Source organism: Etheostoma cragini, chromosome 8 (assembly GCF_013103735.1).
Source record: "Etheostoma cragini isolate CJK2018 chromosome 8, CSU_Ecrag_1.0, whole genome shotgun sequence".
NCBI classification, from domain to species: domain Eukaryota; kingdom Metazoa; phylum Chordata; class Actinopteri; order Perciformes; family Percidae; genus Etheostoma; species Etheostoma cragini.
In genome coordinates this window covers 14,467,993-14,482,142 of record NC_048414.1, presented here as the reverse complement: position 1 = coordinate 14,482,142, position 14,150 = coordinate 14,467,993, and the positions used below count along the sequence as shown (strand labels likewise).

General features: G+C 41.0%; 1 protein-coding gene across 2 annotated transcripts in view; it reads left to right on the top strand.

Annotated features, from left to right (window-relative positions):
• The first annotated feature begins 3,732 nt into the window (after positions 1–3,732).
• LOC117949430 (CUGBP Elav-like family member 2) overlaps positions 3,733–14,150 on the top strand; it is a 34,007-nt gene continuing 23,589 nt past the window's right edge. The window contains exon 1 of one of the 2 annotated variants that reach the window (XM_034879719.1): positions 3,733–3,984. In XM_034879719.1, the coding sequence (XP_034735610.1) occupies positions 3,872–3,984 (113 nt within the window). In that variant the 5' untranslated portion in view covers positions 3,733–3,871. Of the gene's footprint in view, positions 3,985–6,305; positions 6,618–14,150 lie in introns of those variants that run through there. The other variant, XM_034879721.1, reaches the window with a different exon arrangement.

The window sequence follows — 14,150 nt, the reverse complement described above, 5'->3', positions numbered from 1 at the left end:
TTGCAGCACAGTTGTTTTTGCTTTTCCCCCTCAATGACCACACGGTGTCATTCTTTATGCACAGACACTGTAGCATGCTGCTCATGATGTGTACAGACACCACGGCATGCTTACAACAACAGCTCACAAACCTCGTTATGAATGTAAGAAATGTGACAGATAGGGGCGGCCTCTAGTTCACCCACTAAGAGCGTTCACCCCATGTTGGCTAAGTCCTGCGGGTTTAAAGCCGACCTGCGGCACTTTGCTGCGTGTCATCCCCCATCACTCTCCCCCTTTCATGTCTGTCCACTGTCACAAAAATAAAGGGAAAAGCCCCCAAAAAATCTTAAAAGGAAAAGATTTGCCAGGTAGCTTCATTGATGCATGTGGAATACATATATCTTGCAAGTAAAACTAGCTCCAGAAGTGCCACCATTCATGGTAGATTGTAGCTCTAACCTTTTCCATTCTTTGAAGTCAAGTGCTGTTTTGCAACTGTTATATCTGTAGCAGAAGGTTTTTATTACCAGTCAAGTCTGACTTCACATTCTGAACTCTTAAATGTCTAGATGTTTGTTCATTTCTGGGGACCATCAGTGCTGTCTGGACCCCAGAAATGTACTCGGTTAATATTTAGCATTTCAGAAATGTATTTTGGTGCAAAAGCATTCAATCATTTATAAGCTGTATCATTACTTTAAAATCAATTATTTGACGGAGTGGTGTATTTTTTCTGAATAAGCTGTCAGAGAGCTCATAGGTAAACCTGAGAAAAGCTAATGAAAGAGATTCAGCCATCTATGGTTAAAAGCATTCTCAAACTGCTAAATTTTTTGGGTGATAACAGGCTGATTTGTGTTTGAATTGCCGTCTAAATCATGACTACAGAGGATTCTTTTCAGTCTTTCTATTTTTTATTATTTGAGTTTTATAATTTAATTGAGGGGAATGCACACCTGCACACAGCCTTTTTAAACTTGTGAACTATTCTTTTACTGATTCCCTTCTCCCTCTTTTTTAAAGATTTATTTGGGGGCTTTATCTCTTTATCGACAGTGGATAGAGATGGGGGGCAACACGAAGTAAGTCGGATTTGAACCCCGGCCGCTGCAGGACTCAGCCAACAGCCAATGGAGTGAATGCTCTCACTGAGTGAGCTAGAGGCCGCCCCGCCGCTACCTCTTTGAGTGTGTTGCTCACCTAGATGGCCCAGATGAAGATCTGCTGTTTTCCGATAACACTAAATAAAAGAGGAAGTGGAAATAAGGATGTGTGACTAAAGTAAAGAGGAAGTTAAATGAATTATCCCCATGCAAAACAAGCTGACATTTCAATGTGGTTTTGCTTTTTATCATACAAGATGCATTCACTCCGGCAAGCCCACATGAACAGTCATTTAACACAGAGTTGGAGGGGGAAACACAGTATATTAATAAATACATGGCTACTAAAGCACTTCAATTATGAATTATTTGCAAATAAGTCAAGTTGTAGATAGAAAGTCATAGATAGTGGTATCCACTTATACTAAATTGCTACCTCCACTCGTGGTTGCAGGCCTCTCTCGCTGTCTCTCTCCCTCTTCAATCACACTTGCTGGTGTCAGGTCTCGTCCAGTTGAAGCTTGCTGCTAGCATCTGTTGGATCTTAAATTATACTGCCCAGTGCTGGTAAAGATAGAGCTCTGCCACGGCTGACATAAAAAGGATTAAGTCTTTATTTGTTAATAGGTAAAAATGCTTTCACCTTGTCTAGATGCATCTACACTGCCTCATAAACAGAATATACGTTTTGATTTAATACAAAATATGAATTTTCTTCAAAGTTAAAACTCACGTGTAAAGCACTGTGCATTAGAACATGCTCCAGAACACAATGTGCATCGAGCTGTAACAGTTTCAGTTTTAATCCACAAAAACACAGACGGTATTTGTTTGTGCAATCAATCCCAAGAGAGCCCACAAGTGATAAAAAGAGAAAGCTGATGGTTGCTTTCACTCATCGTGAGGCCACCTGCAGTGCAGTAAACATGTGCTACTATTTCCCTCATAACATGACAGGCATGAGTGCATATGTTTCATGCACTAAAACCCCTTTCTCTTCACTGTGGATGTGAACAGGATGTGGTAGTTATCTCATAGCGATGCATGTTTTCTGTGTGTATAGTTACAGCTCTCACAAGATACAAATGCATTTTAGACAACATTCATGTGCTATTTTGTGTTGTATTATTTTACCTCTGCAACCTCTTTTGAAATAGGTTTCAACTGGAAAGCATCAATGCACACGTTGATATACTGAGTGTGCTTTTGTGCTCTGCGTATTGCAAGATCAAAGCCTTCTAAATACAGCATGTGCTCTCTACATGGTGCCTGTGGCACCGACATTCATACTAAGCAGCAACATATCACTGACTTCAACATGCGTGTTTAAAATATTCATTATAATGATTTATCAAATATTCAAATGAAGAGGGTTTTATGCCATGATCAGAGGAAGTGGAGCCCCATCATGCCAGGTCTTCTCAGCAATGATACAGGCACAAAATGACATGACCTCGTTTCACTTGACTTTCCTACTTAATGTCACGTTACTCTAACAGGACACAACACCTATGGGAGAATGAGACCTAGATTTGATTTCTCCTGGGTTTGGTGCAAAGAATATTGTGACAAATGGCTTTCAAATTTTTAATCAGATGGCATAGTGACAGCAAAACCTGCTTTAAGTGTGCTAGTTCTGAATATGTGTACTACAATGGTCAGCAGCTTCAAAAAAATGGCTCTACCTTCATCATATTACAAGATATAAACTCGAAACATAGGCAAATGAGCTCTGTCAAATGCAAATTAACATGCAAGGAGTTTTCTGATAACATAACAATTAATTGTTCCGCCTCGTCAATGTGCCATCGGTTGATGGTTAAGTTCTAGTAATTTAATTGTAATGTTTTGTAATCTTTCTAGGTCATTTAGCACAATTCCATACAGGAACATGTCATTATGCTCCGGAACACCGCCAGGCCCATAAGTAGGACAGTAGCAGTCACTGGCAGTATTTGCTGGTATTTCAGCGTAGATTGGCTGCAGTCGGAACTGGTGAACAATTGGGTTTGTACTGTCTGTCCTTATTTATTGTACAAGTATTCATGCTTACTACAAAGTATGCTTATATTTCAACACGCTATCTTTATCCAGTACACAATAATAATGTCATGATGGCTGTCAGCGCTCTACCTGTCACCCACTGGTTAATCATCAGCCAGCTCACAGAGGCACAGTGACATGTAGAGCCCCACAGGAGCTGAACAGACAACATTTATAACATGTACCTGTATATGCAGGTGCTCAGTGATTAGCAATGTTAAATATTAAAAAAAGGTATAATGGGCACAGTTCTAAGGTACAAGGCGTAACAACCCCATTCCCAGTAGTATGTTTTGTTGTGGCCTTTATGTGGAGCAGTTCACTGATTCATACATGCCAACATGCACAGAAGCGGGCCACAAAACCAGATAAGATCTTGTGGCAACTATGTCAATGTTACCTCTAATTTTCCCCATCTGACAGTGGGAATAAATCATCCATGTCCAATTTGCTGGAGTTCTCCTAATATGGGTGTCAATTAGTGCAAGAGTGCTACTGTGGCCACAGCTTTACAGCCTGCAAACTGGGCTGCCGCAGGCAGCACAATGCATTAGCGCACGATGAGCTGTCAGAGAGGATTATTTCAGCCACGCCAGTCAGCGAAGGGGGTGGGTGCCGCTCTGCTGCACTAAACTGAGGAGAAAGAGTGGGCGGGAGACAGAGAAAGGGAGAGAAACACATAGAGGAAAGAGGGAAAGAGAAGAAAGTGTCCATTACACCGGGTGGATTTTTCCAGAGCACCGATGTTGGAACACACTTCTGAGCTGGCCCTGGTGCAGAGTTTGTATGCCAACAGCATGCGCTGTCCCCCCTCTGTGGCCGGGATCTCTGTCAGGAATGAGGACCTGCCTACGAGGTACGTTGGGGTTGGCCCCTCATTCAAATCTGGGCTAGCTTTTGTGGAGCACCCTGTATTTGGACTGCTTCTTTGTCTGGGCTGAATATTGTCACAAGCTGTATTGTTTCCAGTTGAGACGTTCTCCCATGCTGTGACTGTGGGCAGGGTCCCACTGGTGTCAAAAAATGTTTCTTCATTTGGATCCCAGAAACTACGTGTTTGCATCTAATGAATTTGTATATTCATGTCAATCCCATCTTCCCTAGACCACACTTAATTTTATCAGGAGGTAGTGGATACGTTTTAAATTGTATCAGAATAGAAAAATCCATACCTCATAGCATTCTCATCCTCATTCTTCCTCCTCTTTTCAAAGTTCCACAAGGGCTCAGATACTTGCATGGACTATAAATAAATAAAGCGAGATGAATGTGTCATCAAAGCAGGTGTTTGTCTCTGAAGTAAAAAGGAAAAAACACTGTGATTATTATATCTCTCCTGAAGCCAACCCAGGCCTCACTGTACACCCTCAGTAAAAAAAAAAAAACAGCAACGTATAGCAATTTGCTTTAAAAGAACAAAAAGGAACTAGTACACCCATCTTGGAATTTGCCTTCATTTAGAGGAACTGGACCCTGATGATGAGGCAATGTTATCATGCACGCTTAGTACTTCTTGACCCAGTAGATTTCCTTTAGGAAGCATGATAAGATGAAGTTCTCTCTCTCCATTTTAAGAGCCCATTAGTTGGTCGCCATTCTGAAAATGCTTCCACATAAGGCAAAGCAAAGAAATCCCATTTTGGTTTGAAGCTTGACTATTTTCACACCCTGCAGTTTGTCAAGAAGGGGTGCAAATTGAAATGCTGGCTGATGATAATGATGATGGGTGAATGAGTGGAACTTTAGCTCCACGACATGAGAGAAAAACATTTGATATAAACAACAAAAGCATGGTACATGTGGCGGATTATGATAGGATTACAGTTGTAATAATGTGAGATTAAGAATGGAAGGCTAGTATTAGAAAGTGCTAGCAACTAGGCATCTGCCTCTGGATTTCACTCCAACAAACATGTCTAAGAAAAGACAAGGAAATGCATTCACTTCTGCAATTGCATTATTGCATTAACTGTACAGAAAGCAGCATTATATATATTTTAACGAGTAACAGGAGCTGCTCTTTACAATAATCCTGCTCCTTTTATAACAAATATATTCAATAAGATCCCCTGAGATCTAATTGAGTCAAAGGAAATATGTGGCTGTTACAGATGGAATGACATTATTGTATTTTTCCTACTTTTAATGAAATCTGATTCTCCAGAGAGGTTTAGAATCTTTTTACAGAAGCCCATCAAGCTTTATGCATGTTGCAAAGTGGGCTTGTCTGCATGTATATGGTAAAATAGGTCGCATATCACATTATGCATACAGACCTCTTTTAGGCACTGTTTAATAGAGCATACTCTGCACTGGTGCCAAGTTGCCTTGAAATTGCTATGGATACAAGGATTAAATCGGATTTCATAAATGGGATGTTTTTAACACTTGCTATGAATAATATTTTTGGATTGTGCAGTTGCTGGAGCAATAAAGAATGATTTGATAATTAGGCTAGCCCCCCTGCCTCTCTGCTTTGGCAAATGCCCCCCCCCCCCCCCAAGTGGAGAGGCCTCGCCCTGCAAGTCCAACACAACAAAAGAAGATAAGCTTCCCCTCCCCCAGGGAAACAACAGTCCAGCACAAAGAGGAACGTGACCTATGACCCTGGGAAAAGGCACGACAGCAAGAAAAACTGCATTTTAACCATCTCACTTTGCCGGTAGAAGATGGATGGACCTACAGGCAATGATCAAGCTGTAAATAGTCATACTTATTCGCGTAATCCCAAAAAAGCAGGTGCCCGAATTGGACTGAGAGAATATGGAATCAGGAGCAGCATCATTAATCTTAATGATAATGGGTGCTATATTTAAACATTTAAATTGCTCTCTAGTCATAATCATTAGATCCCTGACTCATTCACAGACTAACAAATAAAGCTGGACTGGGTCTGATTCTTATAATGTGTCATTTTTCTGAAAATGCTGCAGAATATCAGTCATTAAAAGAATATAAATGTGACGTGGTGCCACACCAGATATAACATCATAAACTACAAATAGGTCACTAAACTCTCTATAGAAGACCACGCGCCAGTCCTTATAGGGACATTACAGTATTCATTTTATATCAGTGTAGAGGCATAGACAGTTAAAGAAGGGTAGAGGGGCTGAGAAGCAGCAGCAGGCAGCATGGTTTCAGACTTTTGTTGAAAAGGCCACGCCTCTGGTATGCTGCAGCTCGGTGTGCAGTGTGACAGCGGCTTGTCTGAATTTATTTCAGTCGGGGACGAGAGAGAAATTTGGAGGAAGGAATAAGGCGGATATCGGTGCCCGCTCTCTTATGCAGTTTTGAAGAAGACGCCCCCTCCCCGCACCTGTTCTGTTTCGTCTTGTTGCCGTCTCGTCGCAGGAGTTGCGCCTCTTGCGAGTGAGCGGACGTCGCTTCTCATTGTTAGATAGACGTTGTTTTCAGCATGACTTCGGCGTACGACCTGGATTTCCACCCTCTGGCCGAAACTCGTTTAATGGCTTCGAGCGACACCGTGTAAGTAATCCAACTAACGATCTGTGTAGCACTCTAGTTTCTCTGCGTTAGCAGCGCAAACATTAGTGAGTGTTTTTTTAGATAGAAACAACACAGCTCAGGGCGAGTTTGGGTTAGCTACCGTTAGCTTAACTGGAAAGCTAACATTGCTAATCATAGGAGCAGTGACGGTACGTTTACCTGGAGTTAAAATAGTGTATCTAACTTGGATAATAAAGGAAGTATTCTCAACAGAAGTCGATAAAGTATATTAAACACGAGGCCTAGCTAACTACCACTGAGCATACATGGTTGGAGCTAACACCATACTACTCGAAGTGACTCGAAGAAAACGCAGTTTGCTAGCAACGGAATCGGACACTAGGCGCCCTACAATAGTCAAGTGACATGTGCTTCCGGAGATCACACGTTTCGGTATCAGTCTAAGAAAACGGCATCGATTAGCTTCTAATAACCACTCTGCTTGTCTGTGTTACTTAATACACACGGCACCACCGTCTTGTTTAGTTGGTAGCAAATGGAGGGGTTTAACTTACGTTGACGTGTGTTCGATCGAAACGGTAACTGTTGTTTTAAAGGGAAGTGGGTTGAGTTACCGTGTTTAAGTTGACGTAAAGTTTGCTAATTATGTGTTCGTTTGTTTATATTTGTTTTTAGTTTCATTGGTTAAAGTTCAACAGCACAATTGAAGCTCGTTTGTGGGCAGAACACGGGCTGTTAGCCCGATTTGCCTGGCACACTCCCAGTCCTTCTCTGCTAGCTATCATCGTTAGCTACAGCTCATAGGCTGTGGTACTTCCCTCCATGTTGAATGTAGAGTGCTTACTTAACGGCTGAAAACACGTGCTTTGCTACATTATTGAGCCATTAATGGACGTCTTGTGACAGGGCACGTACACAAAAGTATGAATGCCCATGTCCGCCGATGTCTTGACCATGAACATGACCATGTAGCCAAGTCAATCGAATAAGTTAGGTAGTATTGGGGAAAATTGATATATTAAGTTTGTCATTATTATGAGATATTAAGTGAATTATTTTGAGGTACTAAGTCTCCTTTTTGTTAGTTTTTTATTGTCTTGAGCTACTAAGTCATTATTTTAAGATACTAAGGCATTATGATTTGCATGATCTTTTTTTCATCACATTGGCGCAAATGGGCTCCATACAAAGGAGAAGAGGCCATTCACCAAGCACAGGGGTCCATATTATAACTGTCCTTTAGACGTAAAGCCAGCTAACTCTACTTGACGAAGAACATTTTCAAAACTACAGCCTGCTTTTACAAGACTGTTTCAAATTTAAATGGTTACCCCTTCACCAGTGGTATTTTTTAAAATATTTGACAGTAAAATAGGCCTGGTCTTTTTTTCATTTTAGTGGTCTAATACATAAGGAAATGTCAAGCTCAAACAGTTATTTTGTAACAGTAGATCTTAAAACAGTGTGGTTTAATCGAATGGCTGCAAAGTCAGTTCTTGATGTGTATTTTCCATCCGTTGCCCTTTATTTTGTTCTACTGTGTAAACAAAAATACCAAACATTACCAAGTTCCAACTTAACAAATGGAAGAATTTGCGGCTTGGGTAAACTAAAGGGTGCCTATTTTTTTGGTGTGTGTATGTTTCACACTTGCACAGGATATTCTATGAAGAATTTCTCATCTGTTGGACTTGAGATGTTGAGGTAGTGATTAGAGCTTCTTCCAGCTGTATTTGATTGATTTATCCCCCTAATTGTTGACAATTAGAGTGACTTAAGTGTGATCCTTTGGCAGCCAACACAGCTATAGTGCTGTATCAGTAAGCTAAGCGTCACAGTGATCGCTTTTGTTGTGGCGGGAGCTGTTGAGCTGTGCAAAGTAAAGGATCTTGGCACATGGTCTGAGGGTTGCCTGGGACAGCTGTTCTGCTCACTGTGATGGTGGCGGAGGTGGGTGTGCCACGCAGTCAGATGTTGAAGGCTACAGGCCCAGACACACCAAGCTGTCGGCCATGAACTAGTGGTGACGAAGGTTGACTGTCTCACATCGCCTTTGTCTTGACCGAAAATTAGCACTGGAGCACAAAGTAGAGACAACAGCCAACGGCTAAGTACCATGGATGTTCTGCGCATGCGTGCAAGGAAATAGCTATGCTTGTTGTTTTGTGGTACATATACGGTGCAGAGAGAGGTTGTTCTATTGCAGTCTTTATATTCAATTCAACGTTAAAGGATAATCGTTTAACGCTAGTTTATTTTGTAATGTGTAGGTGTGTAGAGATCTTTTGAAAGACATGTTCATGTTGAAATAAAATGCATACACAAGTAGTTATGTATCTTGATGTAAAAAGGCTGTTTGTCATCTTATGGACATAATGTGCAAAAATAGATATTTCAATTGTTAAAAACAGTTTTTTAGAGGGAAAATTAGAATGTAATTTTTAACCAGTTTTGACAAAGCTGTGTAATTGATTGATCAGATGTGATTAAAAATTGAGAAGAACCTTCTGTGTGCACTCTCATTGTCTGTTAGCTTTCCTTTCTACTGTTTTCAAGCAGAATAGCCAATCAAAGGGAATTGGCTGTTTAGCTTGTCAGTCCTTTTTCTAGGGAAAAATGCATACGTGGGGATGGCGCAAGACACCGCACAAACTGGGGGCAACGGTTGCTCATCTGCCTAACTTTGTAGACAATCGCCTTGGTGTGTCAGGACCTCTAAGGTGCTCTAAGCGATGTTGGGTGACGTTACTTCTTCTTGACGTTAGAAGTATTTTCAAAAAAATCAAGACTTGCCCGACCCTCCTCCTCATTACCTCCCCCACCCTTCTGTGCTTCCGCGCACCAACCCCCACCCCCAATTCGTTCTTGTTGTATATTCGCTGGAACACTTGGTGGATGCTTTGTGGTGCAGGTAGGCACAGTTTTTTTTTTTTTTTGCCATTTGTAGACCCTGGATTGTCTACAGAGACCGTCGGCCTCTGTAGGAGATTTTTGCTTTATGTGAGAAATGTTCTAGCCTAAAACACGTGACATTGCTTGGAGCGCTGATCTGGCCTGTCACCTGTTGCTACAATAATTACACAACTGGCTGTCCTGGAGCTACATGCACAGCCTTGGAATGCTCATAATCACGTCCCCTATGTGGGGCGGTGTGATCGAAGGTTGAACCAATTCCTCTGCAGGCTTAGCAAACAGATATTGTGGGGAAGGGTTACATAAGACCAGATGCACCCATCATGTCAATGTATTTGTCACTACTGTGGGTTCGTTTAGTAACAAAGTCGACACTCATGTTAAATCAGTCAAATAAACTATGGGATGTCTGAGTTTAGGATTCTAAAATTTACTTAGTGTAATATTTTCAAGAGTATTCACTTTTCAGGTCAGCATGTTGTGACCTACAAGTCGGCGCCTGCAGTACACATGAAGTCGAGTAAAGTGCTTCTTGAGTGGACAAGTCAAGAGTATCACTAATGGATTGAAGAGATGTGACAACAAGAGAACCTCTCTTTTAGATTGGTGGCTTTGTGAAGCAAAGGGCTTTCTGTCAAATCGGTAATTTCTTCTTTTTTTTAAACATTTTCAGCAGTGACAGAAATGCCACAATAAGAGCCACTAGATGGCAGAAGTTTTTTTTTTTTTTTTTAGTTTGAGTTTCTCAAAATTAACAAAGTTCAATTTAATGCATCATTAGTTTAACGAGGAGCACATGAACAAAGTCCCGTCTGAGCCCACATGCCCCACCTTTGTTTACATAACTCGCTCATAGAGAATGCAAAATGTTGCCACACCAGTGACTTCCATTTCTGTTTTGCCGTTATCTCAGGCTCTGGCAGTTACCTGTGTCTTTAGCTTCGTGCTACCAGCCTGTAAGCTATGCTGTGTCTGTTTTTTTTTCTTTGGACATTTGCAAGTAGGCAGGAGTGAAGAAATCGTGACAAGCCTAATGATTAAGTCAGGGCAGTGAGCACGCTGTCAAAGTAATCAAGTGTAATTGCTGCTATTAGTAAGAAGTTTGTCTATTTATTCGAGATGCATTAGAAAGGCAGTTTCTTGCTTCGGTGAGCTCCACCTGAAGATTTAAATTCATTATTTAGTTAGGTGTGTGTGAATGTTCGTTCGCACGAGCTTTGCTTTAGTAACGTCATTCGTAACCACCAGTGATGCTTAATGTGATTATGGAGCTAATGGGGCGGGCCTTGTTGCCAGATGCTGGCTGTCTGTTAACATGCAGGCTATTCAGAGGCTGATTGAACACGTCTGTCTTCATCAGGGGAATGCGACAATGAAATCAGGCCCTATTGAGCTGAATTGGAGTTAATGCCAGGATGAAAATATCTTAATAACTTCTCATCAGAACCACTGTGCTGATTAGGGTCGACCACTTTGGTATGAAAATCAAATAACACAGCCCTCATATTTCTGCTTTCTGGCCTCAAGTGACATCCATTCTTGGTTGTCTTTTTTTTTTTTTTTTTTTTTTTTTTTTTTCTTCTTCCAAACCTGGGCCACGAGTCTGAGTGATTCTTCCTCATGGGGTCCTACAGCAAATGTTATGTAAATCCTGCTGCTGTTTTCTGTGACTGTTTTTTAAGTCACAACGCTAAGCCTGTCAGGAGGATATTTTTATGCCAACCGTGTTAAACCTTATTCAACCTGTCAAAGGATATTGTGCCTTTTTTGTAGTAGTAGAGAAAATAGATCGAAATAGAAGAAATAGCTTTCGTGTTCTGCTTGACAGCTGTCAAAGAAATTACCAAGGCATTAGAGGCTTCTGTGTATCGTTGAATCAGCTTATAAGGCCACTGGTTTCCTGAAAGAAGCTGCAATATATATATATATATATTTTTAGGGTATTACTTGCAAACAGCTGTTTCTGGCTACTGAATTTCCTCTTTTCTCAGAAGCATTCTGTGTGTACATGTGATCTTTAACTTTTTTTAATTCCTGAATAAGCATGACAGCCGTGTGCCACTGGTTGCCAAAACAGCCCAAGGCAGGGACGTTTTAATATATTACTCAAAACAGGAAGGGACTCAGCATTATGTATAATGTTGCTCTAACAAGACTTGTTTGCCCAATATTTTTTTAATCATAGCAACATTGTCATGGTTTGAGTAGCAAATAACATTCATATATGGCTAGTAATTATTTAAATACAATTATAGCAAGCAAGGGTTTTTAATCTCAGTGACTACAAATATTTCTTTCCATCAGCAGTGGTAACAAAATCATGTGACATGTGTTGCTGCTGTGGCCTCTGATGGTTTAGGGTTGAGTGATGTCCAAACACCCAATGCTGAGCTTTCAAAATCTTGTACATTACTAGGCAAATTGGCTAGCTTTCTATAATGGGCATAGCAAAGGTGTCGCTGGCATACTTGCGCGGTCAGAGCTCACCAACAGGACAGACACATGGTCCAGATAAATCACCTGTTTTTATGGGTGTTGCAGCAGTAAGCATGCAACTGTCACGGCTTTGGCTGTGAATGACTCGTCAGCTGCTGCAGGGCGTCTTGAGGCTTGATGATCTGCCGCATCGCAGGGTTGTTTGTGGAAGCTCCTGTCTTGGAGCACTCTGTTGGTTGGTGTAGGGAGCAGAACTGGCCAGTGTTGACATAATTATAATATTTTTAGTTAGTACCATTATCAATGACGTGCCAACATTTCTTGTTTGTGCCTTTTTTATAAAATATTTAATCTGAAGCAGAGGTGAATGAGGGAGAAAAGTTTCTAATGTGGGTACAATGGCGGTCTTTTAAGGGGTGGACATACAGTGGGGCTCGAAAGTTTGGGCACCCCATGTAAAAGTTTGTATTATTGTGCGTAAAGGAGCCAAGAAAAGATGGAAAACCCTCCGAAAAGGCATCAAATGACAGATTAGACATTTGTATAATGTCACAAAAAGTTAGATTTTATTTCCATCATTTACAAAATAACAAAACAAGAAATGACGTCTGCAAAAGTTTGGGCACCCACAGAGTTAATACCATGTACTGCCCCCTTTTGGCAAGTATCACAGCTTGGAAACACTTCTTATAGCCAGCCAAGAGTCTTTCAATTCTTGTTTGAGGTATCTTAGCCCATTCTTTCTTCCAAAAGTCTTCCAGTTCTTTGAGATTTATTGGCTGTCTGTCACGCAGTGCTCTTTTAAGGTCTATCCATAGATTTTCAATTATGTTGAGACAGGGGATTGTGAAGGCCATGGCAAAACCTTCAGTTTATGCCTTTTGATTTTTTTTTGATGATGATCATTATACATTTGTAAAATTCATGCTCTTTCACTTCACCCTTTTCACAGATTGCATCAAGTTAGCGTCCAAAATTTGCTAAAATTTTATTGAATCCATTTTTCTTTCTACTCGTTAAATGTTCCCTGCGCCACTGGCTGCAATACAACCCCAAAGCATGATTGATCCACCTCCATACTTAACAGTTCGACAGAGGTTCTTTTCATTAAATTCTGTGCCCTTTGTTCTCCAAACGTACCTTCGCTCATTCCGGCCAAAAAGTTCGTTTTTAACCTCATCGGTCCACAGATCTTGTTTCCACAATGCATCAAGCTTGTCTATATGTTAATTTGCAAACCTCAGACGCTGATTTTTGTGGTGAGGACGTAGAAGAGGTTTTCTCATTATAGTGGAATGGTGTACCACATCTCCAGTGTCTGACTGGTCTGGATGGATGATTGTGCAGTCAAACATGGGTTTTGACTTGCTTTTCTCACAATCCGGCGAGCTGTTCTGTCTGATATTGTTCTTGGTCTTCCAGATCTTGCTTTAACTTTCAACGTTCCTGATGACTGACATTTCTTAATTACAATCCAAACAGGATATTGGCATCTGAAAATGCTTTGCTATCTTATAACCTTCTCCTGCTTTGTGAGCGTAAACTATTTGTTTAAAGCGCGTGTGGTTTCCGGTACACCGATTTTCAAAATTTACCTCTATTATTAAATCAATAAATTCATTTTTAACATGTTTTAAGGCGAGAAATCAGCTGTGTAGATTTTGAATATAGGCAGTTCAACGAAACTTGATGGTGAATAAAAAAAGCCTTCGGAGTTGGAAAGCTCCACAATCCCCGGCGGGCATCGCGAGCTCGCCAGCCGGGAATTACTCTTGCGAGCCGGTCAGTCAGTCAGCTCACAGACCCCCACTGGCCCCACATTTAGACAGACCACTCTGGCCCCACATTTAGACAGACCCATTGGCCCCGCATTTAGACAGACCCATTGGCCCCGCATTTAGACAGACCACTCTGGCCTCAATTTAGACAGTCCACTGCAGCAACAACAATGGAAGAGGAAAGCCAGGTCCACAATTGTAAGATTTTTTTTTTTTTTTTTTTTTTTACTGCTGGTGTTTTTCCCAGTCAATCTATAATTTTAATACCTATTTTAACGTTTTTTTTTCTGCTTTCAATTACAAGTGAATCCAGAACACTGTTACAAGGATTTTTGTAAAGGGCGGTGTGAAAGGTGGCAATCCATGCTTTATTATGAACACACACATCCAAGCTAACTATAAAGTGGCAAGCGCCCTCTGTGCT